Source organism: Canis lupus, chromosome 3 (genome assembly GCF_048164855.1).
Source record: "Canis lupus baileyi chromosome 3, mCanLup2.hap1, whole genome shotgun sequence".
Taxonomy (NCBI): Eukaryota; Metazoa; Chordata; class Mammalia; order Carnivora; family Canidae; genus Canis; species Canis lupus.
This window is the reverse complement of record NC_132840.1, coordinates 80651592-80674990: the sequence shown is the minus strand read 5'-3', so window position 1 is coordinate 80674990 and position 23399 is coordinate 80651592. Positions and strand designations below refer to the sequence as shown.

Genomic DNA, 23399 nt, shown 5'->3' with positions numbered 1-23399 from the left:
CCATCTTAACTCCATTCCTTCTCTAGGGTTTTGTGTTATTTTTGTCAGGGGTTTTCATTCTACAAATATTTAAAATCCCCTAAGACATTACAGTTACTGCTTTTTGAAGTCAATATTTATTCAGAATTCCCAACACCACCTTTTTTCGTTGTTTTCCTTTCTGTATTTCCTTTCTTGCGTGTACTGGCAATCATTTCCTTCAACTTGAAAAACTGTCTCTGATGTTTCATATAGTACAGGTCTAAGGGTGACAGATTTTCCCAGTGTTTTGGTCTAAAATGTCTTCAGTTCATCTTCCTTTTTGAAGGATCCTTTTTACTGTTTATTGAATTCTAGGCTGGCAGTTACTTTCTTTGGTACTTTAATGACACTGCACTGTTGCTTCTGTCATTTCTGGTGAAGAATCATCTGTACAGCTAGCATTGTTCCCTTTCAGAATAATAATATCTGTTTCTTCTGGCTGCTTTCATGATTTTCACATTGTATTTTGCTTTCAACAGTTTAATTAATCACATTCAAAAGTGTAATAGTATTTGTATTTATTCTGCTTGGGGTTCATCGGACTTCTTGAATCTGTGCCGGCACTTTCATCAGTTTTAGCAAATTCTTAGCCCTTATGTCTCCAAATATGGCTTCTGTCCCATTTCATTTTCTCTCCTTCACAGAGACTCCCAACTATATATATTTCTGAGCTTTTCGTGATGCCTCATATGTCTTTTAAGCTTCTATCTATGTTTCCCATCCTTTTTGTCTCTGTACTGCAGTCTAAATGTTGTGCATTTCCTGCTTCATGTGCAGCAGACCACTGTTCAACTGTGCCCAGTTAGCTCTTTACCCCATGTATGCAGTTCTCAATTTCAGTTATTCTACTTTTTAGTGTAGAAATCCCAGATATTAATTATTACTAGAGTCTAGGTCTCTACTAAAATTCTTTGTCTTACCATCTGTTTTCTTGAATATATGCATCCAGCTCTTTCAAAGTTTTTGTCTTCTAACTCAGTATATGCGTCACTTATTTTTCTCTTGTTCCTTTCTCTTGATATGCCTGGCAATTTTTTATGAATTCTGGAAATTGCATATAAAAACTATAAGAGGCTCTGGAGGAGGTTTTCTTCCTCCAGAAAGGGTTGCTTTTAGCAGGGAATTTGGCAAGGGGCAGATCACTTTCACCCAATCAGGGACAGAGCCGTTTTACTGCTGAGTTTCAGCATTTGTAAAAGCGTTGTCTTATTTCTGCTTCACCATTATTTTTATAGTTTAAGCCTTCAAAGGTCCCACCGAAAGTCTTTTCTCCTTAGGAAGCTCTGAATGCCAATTTCTATCTTCCAAGCACCATGAAAGTACCGAGAGTCCTACTCAGCTCCTTAGCTTTGCAGCTACCACCTTCTGCTTGACGTCTCAGCCTTTTCTTTTTGCACTGAAATGGGCAAATGCTGCAAGAGAAAAAGTGATGTTGAAACTTAGGTTTGCATTTACCTTCTCTCTGGAATCTCAGCTATTCAACTGCTTGCTTTGATAGTTGCCCTCGGATGACTTCAACAGATGTAAAATAAAAATGTCTCCATCCTTTTTAGTTGTCCTTGGCAGGAGAGCTGTCTTGATATAAACTGATCAGTCATAGCCAGAAACCAGCAATTTAATTTTTAATTTAATTTAATTTAAAAGTTATTTCTAACAAATCATGGTAGCCGTATAGATTCTCCTGACCAGAGATATTTCTGGTTTTGGGAAATCAGAATCCTTTTTATTCTCTAACTCTATAATTGCTACCTAATGTAATTTCCTTGGCTATAAGTCAGTTGAGTCTGAACTAGTAGGAAAGAATAGACACTGGCCTCTAGCTGGTCACATGAGAAGTGCTCTTTCTCATTAGCCACACATGTACTACCCATCTCCCAGGTGAGTGCTGACAGCGCCCTTTATATCTTCTTATATAACACTGCATCACACTGTAACCATTTGTTTACTTGTCTGTCTCCTCCACTTGACTGGAAGCTAGAAATCTGCTGTATTTACCTTTATATTTTTAGTGTCTGCCACAGTGTCTGACATTTAGAAATTGTTCAGCAAATGCTTTTAGAATAAAAGGTTCTTCTAGGTAAGGTTATTTAAATAAATGGATAATATCTATTAAAGTTTCATTAGTAGTACCTGAATTCAGAAAAGTGGGGTTTTTAGTGGGTTTTTTGGTTTGGTTTGGTTTGGTTTGGTTTGGTTTGTTTTGTTTTTGCCTCTGACCATGCCCAACATTTTGGGTAAATACCTTACTTAGAGTTTGTATTTGATTCCCATGAATTGAATGCATTCATGGGGAATCTCAGGTTCCCTGGGCATAGGGACAATAGAAGAGACCTGACAAAATCCAAGAAGGAAAGAACCCAGTAACACAGACATTATTAAATGGCTGTCAGGAGATTAGTGCTCCCCTTTGCCAGAATTAGGGTGCTGGCAAAGGAGAGCATTAACATTAAAAAAGCATTAACATTAAAACATTTTTTAAAATTCAGAGTTGAATAAAATGGAGAATGGGACAAATAAGGAATGCCGTACTCTCCTGTAATCATGATCTATCCTGCCCAGTGCTCTGCCTCTGCCTTCAGCAAACTTCCTTCTATAATAGTGCTTCCTTCCTTTTTTATTGACTGAAGACATGCATAGGAATGGTTAGGTTTTATTTTAATCAGGTATATACTTCTTCTGTATTATTGAAACTTAAAATATAGTCCTATTAATTCTGTACTCCAACTATTCTATACAAATTCTTCACCTCCTTTGTTTTCATTTCAGGTGACAAGTATCTGAATTCCACTAAATGTATAGTAAGTATATTTCTCTATTTTAAACTAATATTGGACTTACTTAAATTAAGGATCTGGTTTACTAACAGATTCTTTTTCTCTTTCAGGTTCAGATCTTTCTTCTTGCCTAGCATTCAGTATTTCTAATAACTTGAACCAACAGAGATGCTAGTAACAGTTGCATGGACTTCCTTTTACTGGCACTGATTTTCATCTGCCTCAGAAATGAGGCACCATTCATTCCATGTTAAAAATGTGGAAATCCAAAGAAATTCTTATCTTTATTCCCTGATATTGTATAGCTCCATCATACTAGGAGTCAGTGCTATATCTTTTCTACCTAGCATGCCCAAATTAAAACCAAATAAAATATCTTCCTGAGACTCTTCTTGTAATTATATAAATAAAAAAATACATTTTTGTAATTCCTGTTTCTGTTAATGATAGAATAGCTCAATCATCCACAGGTAATAATGATGAAATCTGGACCATTTGAAAGTTTGGAGAATAACCAAAAGCAGGCAGAAACTGAATAAAGCTAACCTTAAAAGACAATGTCTGGCATTCATTCATGGATTTTTGCTGTAGGGCATTCTTCAATCTCGGATCAAGGACCCAAACAGAAGGTGTCAGAAGATGGAGTTCATGAACAACCAGAAAATTAGAGGGAAAACCAATAAAAACAAAAACAAAAGCCTATACAAGTGAAGAAATAGGAAAATGTGATACATGTGAAAAAAAAAGTCAATAGAAACAGACCCTGAGGTGACACAGATACCACAATTAGCAGGCAGTAACCTAAGGCAGTTATTATAAATATGTTCAGATACCTAAAGGAAGATCAACACAATTCCCATGTAAGGAATTGCAGCCAAGAAATAGAAACTATAAAAAAAGTCCAAATGGAAATTCCAAAGCTGAAAAGTACAATTAACTGGAATGGCAAATTTACTGAATGAGCTTAAGAGCAGGTCAGAGACAACAGAAGAAAGAATCGGTGAACTAGAAGATCAATAGAAATGATCCAGTATGAAGAACAGAAAGAAAAAAAAGAAAACACATATCTTAGATAAGGGCAGGAAGTAAAAGTAGGGCAGGATTGAAATGCTCGGTGCTAATAAATTCTAGCAACTAATTCTGCAAAGAAAAAAATTTTAAATAAACGAACCCTGGATTTTGAATGTCTGATCCATGTAGTGTTTTTCTCAAGGGTGAGAGGGAGCATATTATCTGATTTCAAAGTGGTGTGTGTTTGTTGGCTTTCATAAGATTAGTCCTCTTATGTGACCATATGTTTCTTAGCTTTCTGTTCTCTTCTTCCTCTTTTTCTCCCCCCTTCCTTCCAGTTGTCAATGGCCTTTTTCTTCTGTGGGCTATATTCAGAAACCAGTTAATTATGAAATGGAAGACAACTTAAGACAGTGGACCAAGGCAAAGGAAGCCTGTGAGATAGGTCCTCACATATCGTTTTCTTTTATTTTTTTTTTAAGATTTATTTGTTTATCAGAGGGAGCTGAGGAGCAGAGGGGGAAGGAGAAAGAGTCCTAAGCAGACTCTACACCCAGCATGGAGCTGGACGCAAGGCTCAATCTCACAACCCTGAGATCATGACCTGAGCTGAAACCAAGAGTCTGACACTTAACCAGTTGTGCCACCCAGGCACCCTACGTACGGTTTTATTCTTAAGTGGTGCACTCTCCTGCTATAGTCCATTTTAACTGTAATTTTGAGTTCTTGATATTTCAAATCATAGTCATTTCCTTACTTTTAAGCACTAATCTTTCTTAAGAACCTATGATTACAAAATACTAAATGGTATTTCAAAATAGGCATGTTTTAATTATTGACCCCTTCAGACACAGTTGTTTCTTTTGGTTGTATTTTGTAGGTGTTTCACCAAAACTAACAGCACTTTCAGCAGCAGCCCCCTTCCTGCGGTCCCAGCGGTAGTACCTTATCCCCAGGATGGTTTGGAAATGAAGCCCCTCAGTCACATGAAGATGCTTGCATGTCTGGCTTCCACAGTCCCCGGCTGTGGCCAGTCACCTGAGGAGAGCTTCAAAGACGACATGGCACCAAGACCAGCTGAGCATACTTGCTGTCAGGACAGTAGACATGAGATCAACTCTGAGTGCACAGAAGATACAGTAGAGTTCAATAGAGGTACTGGGAGACCATATATATATTGTGTATATATGTGTGTATATATTTTTAAAGATTTTATTTAGTTGAGAGAGAGCTTGTGTGCATTCGAGAGCATGAGCAGGGGGGAGGGGCAGAGGGAGAAGAAGTAGGCTCCCGCTGAGCAGGGAGTCCGATGCAGGTCTTGATCCCAGGACCCTGGGGTCATGACCTGAGCCAAAAGCAGATGCTTAACTGGCTGAGCCCCCCAGGTGCCCCCCAGGATACCTTAATAAATCTTAAGTTTCTAGCTAGTGTTCAGTTAGCTGAGACCTGTGTGAGGGAAGTTGCTTTTAGAACATTCTGTGATCAACTCACGTATTTCTTAAATACTGGGTGGGGGTATTGGGTACTTCAAAAAAGTTGACTATATTAAGGAATTCTGTGAAATTCTGTTACATCCTTCATCTCAGGCTGTTAATCCCATTACATTTTGGAGAATAAATCCAAATAGGCTTTGATTTGGTTTGTGCTTGAACAGTAGAATTGCTGGAAGAATGTATTTTGTGATCGTAGGCCTCTTATTATTTGAGGTGCTTCTGGGGTTGTAGCCTTTCCTTAAAGTGGTTATTTGTGAGATTTTAAGGGGTTTGCTTAAACCCCTCAGATGAATTGTACAACTATTCATGAGAGCTCAACCTTATTTTGAATCTTTGAAACCTACTTTCTCTCTCAAAGTCAAACTCAATGTTATCTATAGGGCTCTGTCTTTGCCCATTATTCTTTCTTTATTGCTCAAAGTAATGTTGTGAGACTGTTTTGTAAAAATCCGTCTTTCTGATTTCATAATGCTCCCAAATCTCTGTGTTTTTCAGGAGACAGCTGCATCCATTCAGAAACAGAGAACAAAATTTTGAGTTGGAATCCTCTTATTTTGCCACACGTGTCCAAGGACTGTACTGACAAGGCCACTTGGTCCCCTCCTGGCATTCCTTTAGACAGCCCTGCAGGGGTCCTTCAGTGACACTAAGAAACCCAAGAGTATGCAAATGACCAGTCATGTTCCCACTTCAAGCCAGTAACTGCACAAAACAGGCCCGGGGATGGACTGTGTGAAGGACAGGAGTTCCAATCAGAGAAAATCATTATTTATTTTTTGTAGTAGTGATGTCCTATGAATGTATCTTAAAATGTGTGCCCTTTTATATTATTTATGCCTTAAAATTTCCCTCTTCTCAACCCCTCCCTGAGTAGGAACCAACCTAGTTTTGCGTAGTTTTCAATCATCTGAGAGCGGTGGGATCGTTCCATGTTTCTGAGAACCTCCGTGACCGTAAGAGCTCCTTCTGCAAGGATCCAGCCTATTGGCCAATTTGGCTAAGAGGAAACTGAAGTTTTCAGATGGAAAGCTATCTTTTGATGATGTATTGTGTGATCAGACTTTCTGAGAACATTGGAAGTCACGTTCAGTTGTTAACCTAGTGTCTGTAATAGCAGGTGTCTTATGAATTTTATGAGTGTCTTCCACAAAAGTGACAGGTGATCTGTTGACTCTCTGTCTGCACATGGGCACAAATGATGTTCAGTTGTCTAGGCACAAGTAACATCACAGACGGTGTTATGAACATGGTTGAAGTTAAGATCTGTGGGGTTATTGCCATGTACAGACAGGGAACGAGGCTGGAGAGAAAAAGATAGCCCTCTAGTCCCACTGCGTTAAAATTAGATTGGTTTATTATATTGTCACTATAGGGCTCTTTTTGACTATTTCTAAGAGTAGGAACAAAATGAATTTAAGGTGGTGACTTGGAAAGAGAGACTCACATCATGCTCCCAGTATCCCGCCACCCGATAGTTATTTTTCAAGCTTCCAACGTGGGCAATACTTGGAAGATGTGAGTGTCAGAAAAGATTTAGTTTGGTGGGAAAGGGGTATGGTTTGAAACTTCCTGACTTGTTTCAGAATGTCATCATTGTAAACACGCACCTGAAGCTTTGGCGAGCAGAGCCCATAAATCACAGTTATGGCTCCCTCTGAGTGACAAGGACATTTGCAGCTGCCTTTGGAAGGCTTTTCTTCTCCACTTCTTAAAAAAAAAAAAAAAAAAAAAAAACCCACAAAAAAAAAAAAACACTACTCCTATTTAATAGCTATTTTAATAGCTTCAGTCAAGCTTCAGTGGATCATTGCTCGTGATTCTCTTCATGAAGAGTCAAGCAGCTTCAGCATAAATGAAAAAAGTTCAGTTTCCCAGAAATTGCAGTGAAATAGACTAGAATACTATGTTAATCAACCGTCTGTAAACGCATCCGTATCCCCTTATATATGTCTACGTATCTTATAAATAGAGCTGTTAGTGAAATATGCTGTTTGAGCTGGGTCACTATGCAAGAATGCCTTCGAGTAGGATGTAGTGAATATAATTTCTGGGTCAGGTATTAGGAATGCTGTAGTAGAATCAAGTTCTCATTTCAGATGTCCATACTTCGAGTATACTGGATTTATCCTTCATGTGGTGTAGATGCAATTTAGCTTTTGGAGGGAATAGCTGCATCCCTATACTTTGGTGACTAGCAAAGGACAGAGTCCTAGGGCACAGACTCTGAAAACATATCCTGTGTTTTGCCAACCAAGATACAGCCATGCTGTCACAAAGGGAGGTTTAGAAAACTAGGGGGTAGATGTTTGTGGGCAGTCATTCTGATTCAGGAAACAGAGGTGTATTAGCATGAGCCTTAGGTCATAAACTGCTTTTAAAGATCAAGTTTGAATATGGGATTTGTCCACTAGGAAGAGAAGACGCCTTTCCTTTAGGGCAATCTCGTTGTGGACTGCTTTATTTATATGATTAGTAACGCTGTTTTAAGTGTTATCCCTTTTATTGTATTTTATTTATAAAAAATGCCTTTATATATTGAGACCTATAAATATAAATATAAATATATAAATATATATATAAAATTGCCTGACCGTTTAGGAGTTATGCATTCTCCCTAACCTGGAGTTGCTCTGAACGTGTATGACCTACAAAGCCACCCGCCCACAGTCCTGCCCGATGTCGCTTCCCCGGGAGGTCAGAGGACACGGGACAGGGTGGGCGAGGGCACCAGCATTTGTGGAGTGACTGCTGTGGCCCAGGCACCACGCTCGGCGCGGTCTCCGCTGCTCGTTAACCCTCCCGACAAGTCTGCGAAGCAGCCGCCACCGCAGAGCCTGCATTTCCACCCGATTTACCTGGAGCCGGAATCGAGCCTCCTTCCCCTTCTCCGCACCGCTTTCGAAGGCGCGCGGTTCGCTCCTGCAAGGGAAGCCGTCCAGGCTGCACCCCGGCCCCCAGCGCGGGGGCCTCTGTCCTAGGCGCCTGGCCAGGTCCCCGTGTCTCCCTGTGCCAGCCCTCGCCCCCACCCCGCCTGGGGACGCCATCCTCCCTGGGTTGCGTGGGCACCCCCCTGGCCAGGCCCCGTCATGCCTCCATCTGAGGATTCTCTGTGGTTCTGGGTTTTAGCATCTCGCTGTCCCCACCCCTTGCCCCGTGGCAGCCTCTGCTGCGTCCTTCGTCCCGCTGCGCACACGTAGTCTGGTGACAGGGGCCGTAAGGATGTCCGCTAACTCGCCGTGTCTCCTCCCTCCTGGAGTGTGGGCTTTTGCAAAAGCATTTCCTTCTGGGTTTGGCTTCCCTGGAGCGAGTCTGCGAAGACCAGTGCGTCCGTGTGGGGCCGACCACGTCCCAGAGGCCTCCCTCCGGATGCCCTAGTGCCAGGGCCTTGACTTCATGGTTTTGGGTTTCACCTGTGTTGCTCTGTTTTTTGTTGCGTTTTGTTTTTAAAGTAATGGCTTTGAGATGCATGTTTTTGTATCCTATTGAAAAGTATGTTTTATTTTCCTTTAAGTTGTAACATGTTTGGAACTGTACATATTCTAAATGATGTAGCGTTGACGGGTTTTATCTGGTTGATGTGACTTTATATTAAAAGAGCTCGCTGCTTTCCTGGAGAGTAGCACGTGAAGATGGGGAACCTCGGATAACTCCCTGTTTGTATAAAGCTGCTGATAGCTTGTGGTCGGGGTGGGTGCTCGTCTTACTCTGAAACTCTTTGGAATCTCCATCCTCATCCTCCCCTGGACATCCCCAGTGCACGTCCCAGAGCCAAGTGAGTTAATCCCTTCTGTTCGGACCGCAGAGATCCAGGCCCTGAAGGAACCGGCCAGGCCGTAGGGCAGCAAGTGTCTCGTGGGGAGGCTGTGTCCAAGCAGGCCGAGCCCCTCGGGAAGGAAGGGGGGAGGGCTGGAGAGCAGCCTGCGGAGCGTGGGGAGGGGGGCTTCGCCCGCTGTCTGGGTTTACCATTAGCTTGGCGCTGCATCTGTGGGAACTCCTGGGCAGGCGTTTAGCCTCCTCAAGAAGCAGCCCTAAAAAAAAACCTAATCAAACCGATCAAGGCTGCTTTGACCAGAAAGCCAACAGGGTCTTTGGCATGGGGTGGGGTGGGGCCTTGTTATATTTTATTTCCCGTGTTGAAATAAGCCTCCCTTAAACCTTAGCTCCAGTCCTGAGAGCCTTGAGAGAACTTGAAATCCCTTCTCTAATAAAGTCTAAATCTGTGAGAACCTAAGAAGCAACTTCAGTTTCTGTCCGATTCCCGTCTCCTTTCAGGCGCCACTTAGTCCTGGCAAGCTCGTCCCCTGGCTGTCTTGCTCTTGCTTCTCATCCGAGTCCCCCGCCGAGGCAGCTCTGAGTCCTGACTCTTCTAGTCAGTTGAACAAGCATTCATTTGTGTGTCACCCAGATTTCAGACACACGCACACACACACACTCACACTCACACTCTGGAGTCAGTGAGTCATGCTGGCAGCTGACAGTACGACTCTGGAACAGCCCCGGTCCCCTGTCAGCCAGCTCCCCAGCCTGGTGGCAAGAAGCTGCATCTGGAACACCTCTGCTCTGTCGTGTTGGCACAGACTCCTGGAGTCTAGTAACTGTGTGTCCCTCTGACCACTGCAGACGCAGTGACACTCCTACACCAGAGGTAAAAGACAAAGGCCCAGGGATGAGCACCTGGCTCCCCTGCCCCTCTGATTAGGCTGGTCCCATAATTGAAGCTTGTGCTCTTCAGAAAGGAATTTGAGATTTGGGAAATAACTCCTAGAAGAGCACGTTTCTTGCTACAGTGGAACGAAGGGAGCACATACCTCCACATCCTCCTTCCCACCTCCTAGCTTCCTGCGGTAGGAGAACCTGCGATCCAGCCCACCCTGGGGTCAGCCTCTCCCTGTGGGAGTTGCAATTTGAAATAACCCTTTACTAGTGACGGCATCGAGTAGGATTTATTTAGCAACTGCTCAGTTCACGGGCTTTGTGTGGAAGCGGCCACCTCACTCACTGCACCAGGCACCGTTTCCAGAACCGTCCTCCCTTGGCCTTGGACACCCACTAGTCTTTTCTCCAGTTGTGTGTCTTCCTCATCCTTCCACCTCTCTCTTCCCCAAGCTGGGCCAGGACTTCTCCTGTATCCAGGCCATTTACCTTGTCCTCGTGGGGAAGGCTGGGTGTTAAGGGGTGGGGAGGGAGGGCCGGTGTCTTGGCCATCTTGGTCTTAAGGCCAAGTGTGACAGAAGGATCTTTCCATCTCCCGCCTGTCCCCTCTATGCATGCTTGCACATTCCTGTTGGGGCCTCATGAGGTCGTGGTCACAGTGATGGTGACGTTAATTAGGGCATCTGTGGGTTCTTGTGCAGGATCTGAGCCTGGGGTGGTGGGTGGTGGTTCAAGGTCTATAAAGAACAGACACAAGCAAAGGAGACAGACGCCTCGGGCGCGTCCTGGGTTGTTCACAGGACAAGACACTGAGTATAGTGCCTGGAACTCAGGACTGCTCCCCTTAAAATATGGGTGGATTTTGGGGATAAAACTGTGCTGACCTGCTGGTGCCTCCAGGCCTTCCCTTGAATCCCTGTATTGGTGACTTTGCTCCCTGAGGGTGAAATGGGAGAGAAGTCAATGACAGCCACACTTCCCCAGCCCGCCTTTCCAGTTACTGGAGAATCCCGACCCCCAGAATGACTGGGGTTCTCCACTCTCATGGGAACAAGCAACCGACCAAGGCCTGGAGGAAGAAAAGAAGGCACATTACTTGAGCCACCCAGCATAGATCTGGCAACAATAACCCTCCCTTCCCCCATAGGCTCCCCACTGGAGACCCCAGCACCCAGAGGGGATGGCCCCAGATGCCTGCAGTTGGGAGTTGGAGCCCGGATGGACAGCTAGCACTGGGGAGAGGTCACAGGGAAGAGCCCAGATGCCTTGCCCGGGAGAGTCTGCATCTCTCCTTGGGTAGGTGTAGACCTGGACCCCTTTGGAGTCCAGCAACCCAGCCCTTCGGCTACTACTCACAGGGCAAAGTCTCGGGGTGCCGGGCAGCATGCTGGAACACCAGGAGGGAGGCCACCGTTGCCACCACCACTCCTGTGCCCGCTGCACCCAGCACTGCCGGATAGGCGCTGAAGGGGGGCTCCGCTAAGGGGACAGTGCTGGTTACATGGCTTTGGAGCCACTACTGAACTTGAAACAAGGGCTCAGCGGGCAGCGAGCAGGCAAGGCCCTGCAGTGGGAGTCACGAGCAAGACGGCCCCACGGCGACCAAGGTCAAGTCTTTCCCAAGGAAAGAGGTGCTCGGCATGCCTCTGCTCTCGAGCTCTCGAGGCTCCAGCCAAGCCCCCCATTTCTGGCTCAGAAGGCGGCAGGCCAGTTATCTCGGCAGCTTGGGGCTGAAGGGAAGAACGCCCTGAGACAAGGAGTTGCCGGGATGGAGGGAGAGCAGCGGGGAGCTGAGAGCCCACCTGCGCCCTGGGGGGGGGGGGGGGGTGACACTGAGGCACAGAGCTGGGCCCCTGCTCTTCCTTGATCACCAGCACCCCGTGCCACCCCCTGTGGCCCCGACCCTAGGCCTGGGGCCTCCAGAGCCTCCCAGAGAGGGATGGGCAAGACAGAGGAGAGAGAGGGGCGGATGCGGTGGGTGAGGGGGGGGCAACGGGGGGGATAAGGGACTCCCCGGGAGGAGGAAAGGAAGGGACTCGTGGGTGGCTCAGGCTCAGAGCCTCTGCCTTTGGGTCAGGGTGTGATCCTGGGGTCCCGGGATCGAGTCCCCTGTCCGGCCCCCGCAGGGAATCTGCTTCTCCCTCTGCGTGTGTCTCTGCCTCTCTGTGTGTCTCTCGTGAATACATAAATAGAATATTTTTAAAAATGATAAAAGAGGACGAGGAACCGGGTGGGTCGGTTTTGCAGAGAAAGGCTGAGTCCGCGCGGCCTGCACCTGGGGTCCCCCTCCGAGGGGTGTCAGGCCAGGACGCGGAAGGCGCAGGGGGCGCCGGGGTCCAAGCTCCCCAGCATTGGGGGGCCCTGCCGTGCGGCGCGAGGTCCCCGGCCGCCGCCTCCCAGCCCCGGCTCCCGGGCTCGCCCGGGGCACCTGCACCGCACCTGCCGCAGGGGCGCCCGCAGGTGGGCGGCGGATGGGGACGCTGGGGGAGGACGGGCGCCCGGCACCTGCACCCCACCCCGCCGGCGCTACCCGGTCGGGTCCCCGCGCGAGGCGGAGAGCCTGCCCTGCCCACGGCACGGGGCCCTTAGGCTGCACCCAGGAGTGCCCCGACTCCCGTGCCCGCCAGCCCGCTGCCTTCGCGTCTACACTCGCTCTGTCGGCGCCCCGGGAGCCCCGCGCCCGCGCCCCGGACCCACGCGGCACCTCCCGCAGGGCGCTCGGGCACTCGCCGTGGGTGGGCGCCCCCGGGGCGCGCGGGGTCAGGGCTCAGTGCCGAGGTGGAGCCGCCGCCGGGGTCCCTGCCAGAGGAGCGGGGCGGGCGGCGTGTCCCCCAGGAGGGCGCACCCCAGCCTGGCCTCTCCGCCTCCCGGCACCGGCCCCCGGGCTGGGCCACCGCCAGCTGCGGAGCTTCTGCGGGGACGCAGAGGGCAAGGCTGGGGGGTCCCCGCGCCCCGGCTGCTGGGGAGGCTGGGGGGGTCCCCGAGGCGGCCGGGATGAGGAGGGAGAGAGGAGGTGAGGGCGGATGCCCACCCAGTCCGCTCCAGATCTCCCGAGGGTGCCGGTGCGCCTGCCTGCCCCCTGCTCCCCGCCCACGGGTGCGCCCCTGCCCTACTCACCTCTGTGTCAAGCGCCTCCCTGCCCGCACCTGCCGAGGGGCCCCCTCCTCCCTAATGGCCCACCAGTTCCTTGCCCCCCGGGGACCCAGGCTGGCCCCAGAGCAGGTGCTCTCTTTATGGACTGAGTCCCAAAGACCCAGAGTTTCAGGTGTCAGTGACTCTCCTAGGATGGAATTTCCAGCGCCGAGACTGGAGGGAGGGAGGGAAGTATTCCCAGTGGAGGGCCTGGGCCGTGCAGGCTGCCACCCAGCCCCCGAGACCAAGGGGAAATCATTTCGTGGGAACCGTTATAGGGGCGGCTCCTCTGTGCGCTTTTCTCCTATCTTTCACTTCAATATTTACCTTTCTTCTTGAGTTGGCGATAAATAGGACTGGCAGGGCCGGATGGAGAGAGTAAGAAACCGGACCCAAACCCTATAGGCAGTGAGAGAGGCAGAGGCCTCTGACACCTGAACCGTGGATGCAGGTCAGGAATAATAATCAGGCATCTCTCATGCAAATTGATGCAAATGAAGGAGACGGAATCCCTGGCCAGCTGGAGGGGGGCTGTCCCACAGCTGTCGCCCCGGCCACATGTGACCCTAGAAGGCTTGCAGTGTGGCCAGCTCACGTCAACATGTGCTGTAACTACAGCAGATTTTGAGGACAGTAGAATAGGATACCTCATTCATAATGTTTTATTATTATACATCAAGGTAATAATGTATTGGATATATTGAATTCAATCAAACGTTTCTCTTGTTTCTTTTTATTTTTTCACATGTGGCTACTAGAAAAATTTAAATGATATAAATGGCTCACATTATATTTTTATTGGACAACACAGACCCAGACCAAACCCCCTAATTTCATGGATCAAAAAAACCTTGGATCCTTAGGAGATGAGATGACTCCGTCTCCTGACTCACTTTGCATTCCAGCACAGACAGCCGCCAGAGCCCCTCATCCGGGTTCCAAAGGGCTGCTGTCCCACCTCAGCCCTCAGAACTAAGCCAGCAGCCCCCACTCACCCAGCTGGAGCTGGCAGTGGGGGTCAGGGACCCTGAGGGGGCGAGTACCCCGGCAGGTGAACTCTCAGCCAGCCAGGTCTTCCTGGGCCTGCAGCAGATGGACAGACGGCCAGCGAGGGGCTGCTGCTGTCCATCCCGCCAGCTCGGCATGGCAGGGGGCTCGCCTCCAGGCCACTCACAGCTCAGCATGATGAACTGGTCTCCCACGGTGGCTGTGGTCCAGCAGGTAGGGCTCCAGGGGTGGGGGTCCCCTAGACAAGGAATAATGGCTCAGTATGGCCCTATAGGAGGACAGAGGGCTTGGTAGGCCTACTCCTTCCTTCCTTCCTTCCTTCCTTCCTTCCTTCCTTCCTTCCTTCCTTCCTTCTTTCCTTCCTTCCTTCCTTCCCTTATTGTTTTTTAAAGATTTTATTTATTTACTTATTTTAGAGAAAGAGAGAGAGAGAGCACAAGTGGGAGGGGTGGAGGGAGAGGGAGAGAATCTCAAGCAGACTCCTGCCGTGGGGCTCAGGTCATGACCCTGAGATCATGACCTGAGTTGAAACCAAGAGTCAGATGCTTTACTGACTGAGCCACCCAGGCACCCCTCCTTCCTTCATCTATTGCTTCACTCACTCATTCCCTCATTGCCTCAGTGACTCATTCATTCATTCATTCACCATTCACGGAGGGCTAGCCACATGCCAGAGAAATTGTGGGAACAGATGCCAAGCAAACTATTACAATATAATTTGATAAATGCCAGAGTATAGGTAGAAAGACAAACTCTGGGGCCTCAGGGAGGAGGACTTTGAAGATAGGATGGCATTTGAACTTGGTCTTGGGGGGTGGTTAGGAGTTTACAAAGCAGAGAGAAGGCTAATAGCAAGAGGGCAGTGGTAGTGTAAGGTCGATGACAGCCTGCTGACCCTAGGGGCTGGGAGACAGGAGGTTGGCACAAGGCTCCAAGCCCGACCTGCAGGGGCCAGAGCGGTGTGGCTGGAGACCCGGCTGGAGCGAGGAGGCGTTGGGAGGGAGGGTCTGAGCTGAGTGCGGCCCACCTCCTTGTTCCACAGCCAGTTTTGGAGTTTGTGATCCGGACCCCCACCCCAGGTCCCAGGGCCCCCACCCACACCTCGGCCTGGACCATCAGAGCCCAGCTGTGTCCTGAGTCCTCTCACACAGCGTGATCCTGCAGAGGGTGGGCAGCGCCAGGGCCGGGTGCTGGCCGGTGCAGGCGCGAACACACAGCCGCTGGGGAGCCGGGCGGCTGGTGACTCCAGGTGACGTTGCTGAGAGCAGTAGGGCCAGTTCCCTGGGGCCCTCCCCCCGGCAGCTGGGCAGTTGGAAGCCCCCTGGGCCAGGTGCAGACCAAAATCACAGCCTCGAGGGTGGGGGGCACAGTTCAAGAGGGCTGGCCCTCAGGGGGATCTGGGTGGAGAAATGGGTGAGGATGGGGTTGGGGGGAGACTTCACGGCCAGCGCACTGCAGCACCCCCGGGCCAGCTGGGGGCTGGAGGCCACAGGGTGAGGGGTAGGAGAAGTGGGTGGGCGGGGAAGGATGGATTCCTCTGGGGGGCTGGTGAGCAAAGAGCTGAGCTGTCGGGTCAGGAGGCGGAGGCGGAGGGGGTGAGCCGGGGTTCGGCATCCCCGAGGAGTCCCAGGGGCCCATGGAAGCCCCTGCCCGGGGAGGATCCCCATCACCCGATCTCTTTGCCACTGGGCCCTTTGCTTCTCGGTCACTCCCCAGCCTACTCTGTGCCTTAGTTCAGTCCCCAAGGCCACAGGAAGGATCTCTTGGGGATGCGGCCCAGGGGCCGTGGCCCTCCCCACGCACTCCCGCCGGACGCTGAGCCTGGTGGCGGTCTGGGCGCGGGTGTCCAGGCGGCTGCTGCGGGGCGGCAGGTGTACAGGCCCGCGTGGGCGCGGCTGGCGCAGGCGATGACGGAGGCCCGCTGTGGACCGGACTGTGGTCACGAGCCGCACCTAGTGACTCGGGGGGCTGGATGCGGCCCGGCAGCTCAGGGTCACCTCTCCCCTCCCCCTGCTCCGCGGTGGTCACGGGACTGGACCATCTGCAGGCGAGGAAGACTCGCCCCTGTCCCGTCCTCACCCCTCCGCTCGCTCATAGAATCTTCGCTGGACTTGCCCACCGGCCGCCAGGCGTGTCTCACGTACCGACTGTGTCAAGCACTGGGCGAGGCCCCCAAGGAACTCAGGCCCGGGGCCAGGTGGGTGTTCAGGGGCCGTGGGGGCAACCACCCTAGGCCGTGGGAGGCTCCCCGGGGCCCTGAGTCGGGGGGACAGCAGCAGAGAGGTAGGGCGCCGACCTTCCGGGTTTGCCCAGGATCGAGGGGCTTCTTGGGCCTGGCACAGTTGGCCCTTGAGACGGGGGAGGGCGGAAACAGGGCGTGAAGGTGCCCCGGAGCGGGATCCCAGAGCCAGCCCCTCTCACTTCTTGGGGTCACACTGTCTTCCCTTCTCTCCTGCGTCCCCTCTTTCTGATTCCCAGAAAGGACTGAATTCTCTGCCTGCTTGCATTCTGCTCCTGCTCCTCTGTTTTTCCCAAGAGCTGCTCATCTGTCTCCTCCATGGTCCTGAGTTTGCAAATCCCCGACCAACCCCCACCACCAGGACAGACATCACTAGTCCTGGCTTTTTAAATCCTCTGGACCTGCCTCCTCCAAGAGATATACGTGAGCCACAGATCTTTTAGAATTGGCCCGCAGCCAAATCTTTTTTTTCAAAGGTATTTATTTATTTATTTATTTATTTATTTATTTATTATAGACATAGAGAGAGGCAGAGACACAGGCAGAGGGAGAAGCAGGCTCCATGCCGGGAGCCCTACGTGGGACTCGATCCCGGGTCTCCAGGATGGTGCCCTGGGCCAAAGGCAGGTGCTAAACCACTGAGGCACCCAGGGATCCCCCTGCAGCCAGATCTTAAAAAGGAAAAATAACTAAACCCACCCAACCGAAAAGCACAAATGGGTTTTAATAATCGTAATAATATTTTGTATTTAACCAAATACATCCAGAATATTATTTCTGTGTATAATCAAAAAATTATTGATGAGTTATTATAAATATATATATTTTTAGACAAAGTCTTCAAAATCCAGTGTGCATTTGGTAGGTTGAGCACACCTGCTCGGTTCTGGCAAATCTCCAGGGCTCGGAGCCACGCAGATGGCAGCCACGTTGGACAGGGCAGCTCTAGACCATCCTAGTCTTGTTCCTTTGGACAAACTTCTTTTTTTTTTCTTCGCACAAACTTCTAGTTTCATCTTTAATTTTTTTTTTAATTTGCAGAAGTTCATTAGCTTTATTTGTTCTCTTTACTATTCTGGTCTTTTGTCCGCTTTTGTATCAGTTGCTACTTCCTCCTGGTTGCTAGTTTTGGAGTTCCTTGCAAGTTCTGAGAAGTGATCCGTGTTTGGTCTCTGTGCTTTAAAGACAAACTTCAGATTTTCAACTCCAAACTCTCAGCCTCCGACATGGGGCCAACTTGCTGCCCTCTCTCCCTACTGTGTCCCTCCTCCCGGTTTCCTCAGGGTCCCTCAGGGTTCCGCTCATCCCTGAGAGGCCTTCCGGCTTAGTCCAAAGGCAGGCTCCGCAGGTCACCCCTTTTACTGTCATTAGGGGCTAAGTTGTGACTTTGAATGCATGCTCATTTTTCTGGGAAAAGGGGCTCGTACCTGGAGAAGGTTACAACCCCTGTACTAGGCCTGTATCTGGTACTGGGGGTACGGTGCCCTGCTGTCCTGGCCTCCTGGCACCACTCAGCGGGCTGGGGCAGTCCTGGGGGCCCTGGGGGTGTCAGGAGGCCACGTACAGATGGGTAGGGAGGTGCCAGCCCCCCAATCTGACTCACAGATGACATCAAGGAAGGTCCCATCACTGCTCGGCCGGTTGACCGTGTTGTGGGCACTGCATACGTATCAGCCCAGGTGCGTCCTGTTGACTGGGTCCAGCTGAAGCCATTGGTCTGACACATCCACCCGAGGTACCCGATGTCACCAGGCGAACGTCATGGGCTCTGTGCCCTCCCGTACTGCACATGTGGCAGCCACGGAGGTCCCCTCCACTGGGGACGGGTCACTCAGCCTCACCTGGGGCTTCGATACGGGCACTGGCCAGGAGAAGGAGCCGCCCTGCAGCTGTCACACCTGAGCCGTGCCCTTGCTGGCTGCGGGTTGGCCTGCCCACCACCCCCACCATCCCCTCCTTGTGATTCCAGGTCTTCCCACTCCCTGGTCGTGGACCCAGCCTGCTGCAATGGGAGACACGTGCAAATAGAGGCAAACAGCAGGCAGAGCCACTCAGGGGGGCCGGTCCCTGGCAGGCCCCTCGCCCAGCGCGGCCTGGGGGGCGGGAGCAGGCATGCAGCGGGCCCGCCGTGCGCAGGGCCTGGCCCGGGGGTGGTCAGGCGGCCTCCCGCAGCCTCCGCAGCACCAGGCTGCTGTTCCGCAGACTCACGGCCCCCAGAGCCCAGGCCCCGGCCTCCACCGTGGACTCTGCTCCATGGGTGATGGCCACAGGCCGGGCCTCAGTGAGCCCAGGGGGTGAAGCTCCAGGAGACCCGTAGAGGCCGGGGCCAGAGCCCCAGGCCAGCTCCACAGAGTCCCCCCCCCCCCCCCCCCCGTGCTCCCTGAACCGCGTGGCCTCTGTCAGGGGCTCCCTGGGGCCACTGGGCCGCCCTGGGGACAGAGCAGTGATGCAGGACATCTGGGCGGTGCTGGGCTCTCCTCCCGCCCCTCCTTGGGCCCCCGCTCCTTTTCCCCGGAGATGGTGGGGACAGGACAGTTGGTGGGGTTTTCTTTTTAGGATGTTCTTATTTATTCATGAGAGACACAGAGAGAGAGAGAGGCAGAGACACAGGCAGAGGGAGAGGCAGGCTCCATGCATGGAGCCTGATGCGGAACTCGATCCCGGTACCCCAGGGTCATGCCCCCGGCGGAAGGCAGATGCTCAACCGCTGGGTCCCCCAGGGGCCCCGGCAGGCCAGTTTCTGAGCGAGCTTTGGGGTTTCCTGTCTGGCTGTGCCCTCGCAGCAGACAGCCCAGGGGGATCCTTGACTGCGATCTGGGAACCGCCCGGAGCTGAGGTTTCCACCCCCTGAGCCATCAGACCGCCCTGGAGGCTCGATACAAATATGCATCCCTGGGCCTCATCCCAGACCGGAGTCGGAGTCCCCAGGGCGTCGGCCCGGGCATCTGTGCTGTCAACGGGCGTCCGGAAGCCAATCTGCTGATCAGCCCGAGACTGGGACATCCACACGGCCACCGGCAGCTCCGGCTCTGCGGGTGTCTGAGGCTTCCAGGGGATTCCAGACCCACTGCCCGAAGGGACGGTGACCGCGGCCTGCCACCCGCCCATCCAGCCTTCAGTCGTCGGCCGGTCATTAGGCGCTGCCTGCTGCGTCCCGGGCACAGGGTGGCGATGACACGGGAGGAGGCCCATCCCTGCTCTCAGGGGGGCGCTCGGTCTCCCCGGGGGTCTGACATGAGTTCTTCCTCTGTGCGAGGCCCTGCCCGTGGGGTACGGGTCCACCCGCACCCTGACAGTAATAGCGCCCCCCTGAGACTGAGCGGGAAGTCACTCCTTCTAGAACCACAGGGTAGATGGTGGAGCTGGGGGGGCCTCGCTCCGAATAGCAGACTCTTCCCGCTGCTGCCAGCTTCTCCAGGGACAGAAGGGGACCCAGGCATGGAGCTGGAGGGGAGGGACCAAGGGCCAAATTCTGTCGTTTCATTGATCCAGAAGCAAAACCCTTCGCCCCCAAGCCTGTGGACCCTGCTCTGGCCCAAGCTACCAGCCTCTCCCACCGAGACTACTGGTCTCCCACTGCTCTCAGCCACCTGCAGACCATCCACCCTCGAGGGAAGCCCAGAGCCGACCGTGTCACTCCATGCTTACCACAGTGGCCTGGTCAGGATAACCCCAGACTTCTGATGGTAACACAGAATGTTCTCTGTCTTCCGGCCCTGCCTCCCCCGCCTGGCACAGAGGGGTGGCTCAGGGCGGGCTGGCCAAGGTCTAGCGGAGAAGCAGAGTTGGTGGACTTCATCGAATGGCCACACAAGTGTTAAAGGGGGATCCCGAGGAAGAAAAAGGGAGAAACAACGGGGTATGGGGACGTGGTCTGGGCATCACTCACCTGCGGCCCCTCCGTGCAGAAGGCAGAGGGGCATCAGCACAGGACGCCGAGCCGTCTGCGCGGAGCCCTCTGACCCACCATGGCCTCATCTCCCCGGGTGGCTGCCCATCGGGGCTCCTGCCTGACGCTTGGGCACTTTCTCTCCAGAGCAAAGCCCAGCCCAGGAAGGATTGGGGGTCTGGCTCGGGTTGCCAGCCTTGGCCTTCTGCCCCCTGCCCCCCTCAACCCCCGCTCTCCTGTTACCCTCACTGGCCCGACGACAAGTGAATTATTTACCTGGTGATTCACTCCATCCATAATGCAGAGCTGGGGAGGGCAAGATGTGGCCGGGGCAGATCTAGGGGACCCCCCAAGCTCCCTGCATTTTTATTTTAATTATAGTATAAAACTAGAGATAGTATAAAACTGATCATAGAGTCGAAAACAGCCCCAAACTCATCGAATTGAACCACCTGCCCAGCGTGCACGGTCCCCCAGGCCTCAGGGACAAGGAGATTCAAACACGCCTTCGAATGCCCTCCGCCCCTCTTGTGTTTTGCTCGTGTTTTGTTGGGAGAAGCTGGTAGAAGGTGGAAGGAGCTGGGAGTCAGACACAGCGCCAGAGTTCGGGTTTGACTGACGGGCTGTGAAACTTCAGGAAGTTTCTGAACCTCTCTGAGCTTTCGTTCCTCCACAGATAAATGGGGGTAGTAACACCTTCTTTCTTGTAAAAATTGTTGTGGGTATTAAGTGAAAACTTTATATTAGCATATGGGGGGCTTCTCGGGTGCTAGTAATGTCCTGTTTCTTGACCTGGGTAGGGGTTGCAGCTCACCAAGCTGTACATTTGTGTTTTATATACTTCTCCGCACGCTTGATAAAATTCTCTCTCTCACAGACACACACACACATGCACACACTCAGTGAACAAGGCCCCGCGTGGAGTTGGTGCCCCATCCTTCACACTCCCAGGCAGATCTGAGCTACGATGCACGGACCTGGTGCTGGAACGGAGACCAGCTCTCCTGCTGCCCCCTGACAGACAGCCTGACGTCAGTTTTCCATCCTCTGCTGCTGGGGTTGGGTGTAGGGTGAGATTTCCAGACCCCAGTGAGCTGGGGGATCTGATGTCTGGTGTCGGGTTCATCAGGGCTCAGCCGGGACAGGAGTTGTCAGAGCTGAGTGTCCACAGGCTCCTCCTGGCCCAGAGGTGCTCACCGTGGCCCTCTTGGTTTCTTACTTGGCCTACAGGATGGTGGACGGGCCCCTGTCTCACTCTCATTCAACCGTGGCCAAGACCCTTCCATGCCCTTCACGGGGTCACGACCTTATTCCTATCCTAACTTGGCTTCTCGAGCAGAATGGCAGATGGTCCTTGGGATCCAGGCTCCCACGTGGTGGGAATGGCATGTTTTCTTGACCCTACTGACCTGTCATTTTGATCTCCCCTTCCCAAACTGGGAATGTCTTAATGTTTCTTTGGGAGCCAAGGATGGGCATCTGGCACTGCCTTCCACCTCAGGGTGGGCGGCCCATCTTTGGAGACAACATGAGCATTCGGGCAGGGTGAATCAGGGAACTTTAAGGATACTCGGTCTTGCAGGGAGATTTTATGCTGGCCTTGACGTTAACCTCTTGGGCTTGTGGAACTGGGCCCTGCAGTCAGCCTTTTCTCCCCCAGGCCCATGAGGATCACAGGAGATATGGGTAGTGCTCCTCCACCCACTCTGTCTCTTTAGTAAGGGAGACTCTAGAAGGGAGAATCAGGGAAGAAGGTGTATTAGGATTCTCCAGAGAAATAGAACTGGATGGATGTGTGTGCATATAGAGAAAGAGGTTTATTTTAAGAAATGGGCTCCTGGGGGCTAGCAAGACCCCAGATCTGCAGTCAGCAAGCTGGAGACCCAGCAGGGGCTGTGATGTAAGTTCCAGTTTGAAGATTGGCAAGCTTGAGAGCCCAGAGGAGCTGATGCTTCAGTCCAAGTCCAAAGGCAGAAGAAGACTGATGTCTCAGCTCAAAGCAGTCAGGCAGGAGGGGATTTCTCCTATTTAGGGGGAAGGGTCAACCTTTTTGTTCTATCAGAGCCTTCAACTGATTGGATGAGGCCCACCCACATGATGGAGTGGGGAGCAATCTGCTTTGCTCAGTTCCACCCATTCACATGCTAATCTCATCTAGAAACACCTTCACAGACACACTCAGAATAATGTTTGACCAAATATCTGGCCGCCGCATGGCCCAGTGAAGTTGACACATAAAATTAACCCGTGCTCCCCACCACCAGGGCAGGGCTGCGGTCCTGCCTGGAAGGGAAGAGGAGCCATGACCAGAATGGGAGAGCAGATCCAGGCCTCCTGTCTCTGATGCTGTGGGAGCTCAGGGGCCAGGAGAGGCCAGGTCTTCCACTTTTGTAAGACAGGAAAGTACAGAGGTCAGAGCACAGCTTTGCCTCTTCATTATCCTGTGATCTTAGCATGTAACTTAGTACACACTCAATGTGTGTTCCTTCTTGCCCTCTTTCTGTTTAGGGTGAACTAGAATCTGCTTCCCTGACGCTTCTGTTGTCAGGGTTGAGTTCTTGCACCAAAACTTTGCAAAATTATTCACCACCTCCTTCCAAATGAAAGTCATTTGGAATTTGGAGCAGCACGTCCAGTCCTTTTATTCTCTACAGAAATAATAATACGAGTTTCCATTTATGGCCCGGCATGTGCTGTGTGTGCTCGGTGTTCTCCACGCCCCGCGAGGCAGTACTGCCGTCCGCATTTTACCAGCTGGCTCAGGTTCTCTCCACGATTTCCCCCACGCTCCTGTAGGTGCACCCCTTTGGGGCATTCTCCGGCTGGTGCTCACCTAGACTGTCCCGTCAGGGCTGGCCAGGGGCCTGTGGAAGATTCTCCAACAGGGAGACTCAGTCTCTCTCAGTTACGTACCGCGCTGGAGTTTTGTGTATCCGTCCAGTTGACGTTTATTTCTGCGTTCCCGGGTCCTCTCCGGGCCCAGGAAGGCGGCTGGACAGAACTCGGTATTCTGAGAGGACCTGGTGGCTCCATGGGGCTCCTGGGGCCTCTCAAGGGGACAGTGGCCGGCGACCACGAGCACTCAGGCTTCCGGGCCGCTGCCTCGCTTTCTGAGAAACTTCTACGTCACTAGGAGCAGCGGCGCCTGGCGAGTCCTCCGGCCTGTTGAGACCACGTTG

General features: G+C 51.8%; 2 protein-coding genes across 10 annotated transcripts in view; one reads left to right on the top strand and one right to left on the bottom strand.

Annotated features, from left to right (window-relative positions):
• CDON (cell adhesion associated, oncogene regulated) overlaps window positions 1-8927 on the top strand; it is a 99308-nt gene extending 90381 nt beyond the window's left edge. For 5 of the 9 annotated variants that reach the window (XM_072822624.1, XM_072822621.1, XM_072822622.1 and 2 more), the window contains 2 exons: window positions 4687-4961; window positions 5795-8927. In XM_072822624.1, coding sequence (XP_072678725.1) covers window positions 4687-4961; window positions 5795-5943 — 424 coding nt within the window. In that variant the 3' untranslated portion in view covers window positions 5944-8927. Of the gene's footprint in view, window positions 1-2787; window positions 2820-2905; window positions 3173-4686; window positions 4962-5794 lie in introns of those variants that run through there. The other 4 variants (XR_012028837.1, XR_012028836.1, XR_012028835.1 and 1 more) reach the window with 1 other exon arrangement.
• A 1664-nt stretch (window positions 8928-10591) lies between these two features.
• Window positions 10592-20301, bottom strand: VSIG10L2 (V-set and immunoglobulin domain containing 10 like 2). The gene is given in 22 exon segments (XM_072813704.1): window positions 10592-10689; window positions 10837-10885; window positions 10993-11021; window positions 11309-11431; window positions 12727-12831; window positions 12834-12863; window positions 14080-14187; window positions 14190-14330; window positions 15240-15297; window positions 15300-15331; window positions 15334-15489; window positions 15894-15959; window positions 15962-16006; window positions 16009-16041; window positions 16044-16102; window positions 16172-16440; window positions 17852-18214; window positions 18495-18621; window positions 18623-18760; window positions 19120-19525; window positions 20221-20259; window positions 20262-20301. Coding segments are annotated over 22 exon segments (2514 nt in total).
• Between the last annotated feature and the right edge of the window lie 3098 nt (window positions 20302-23399).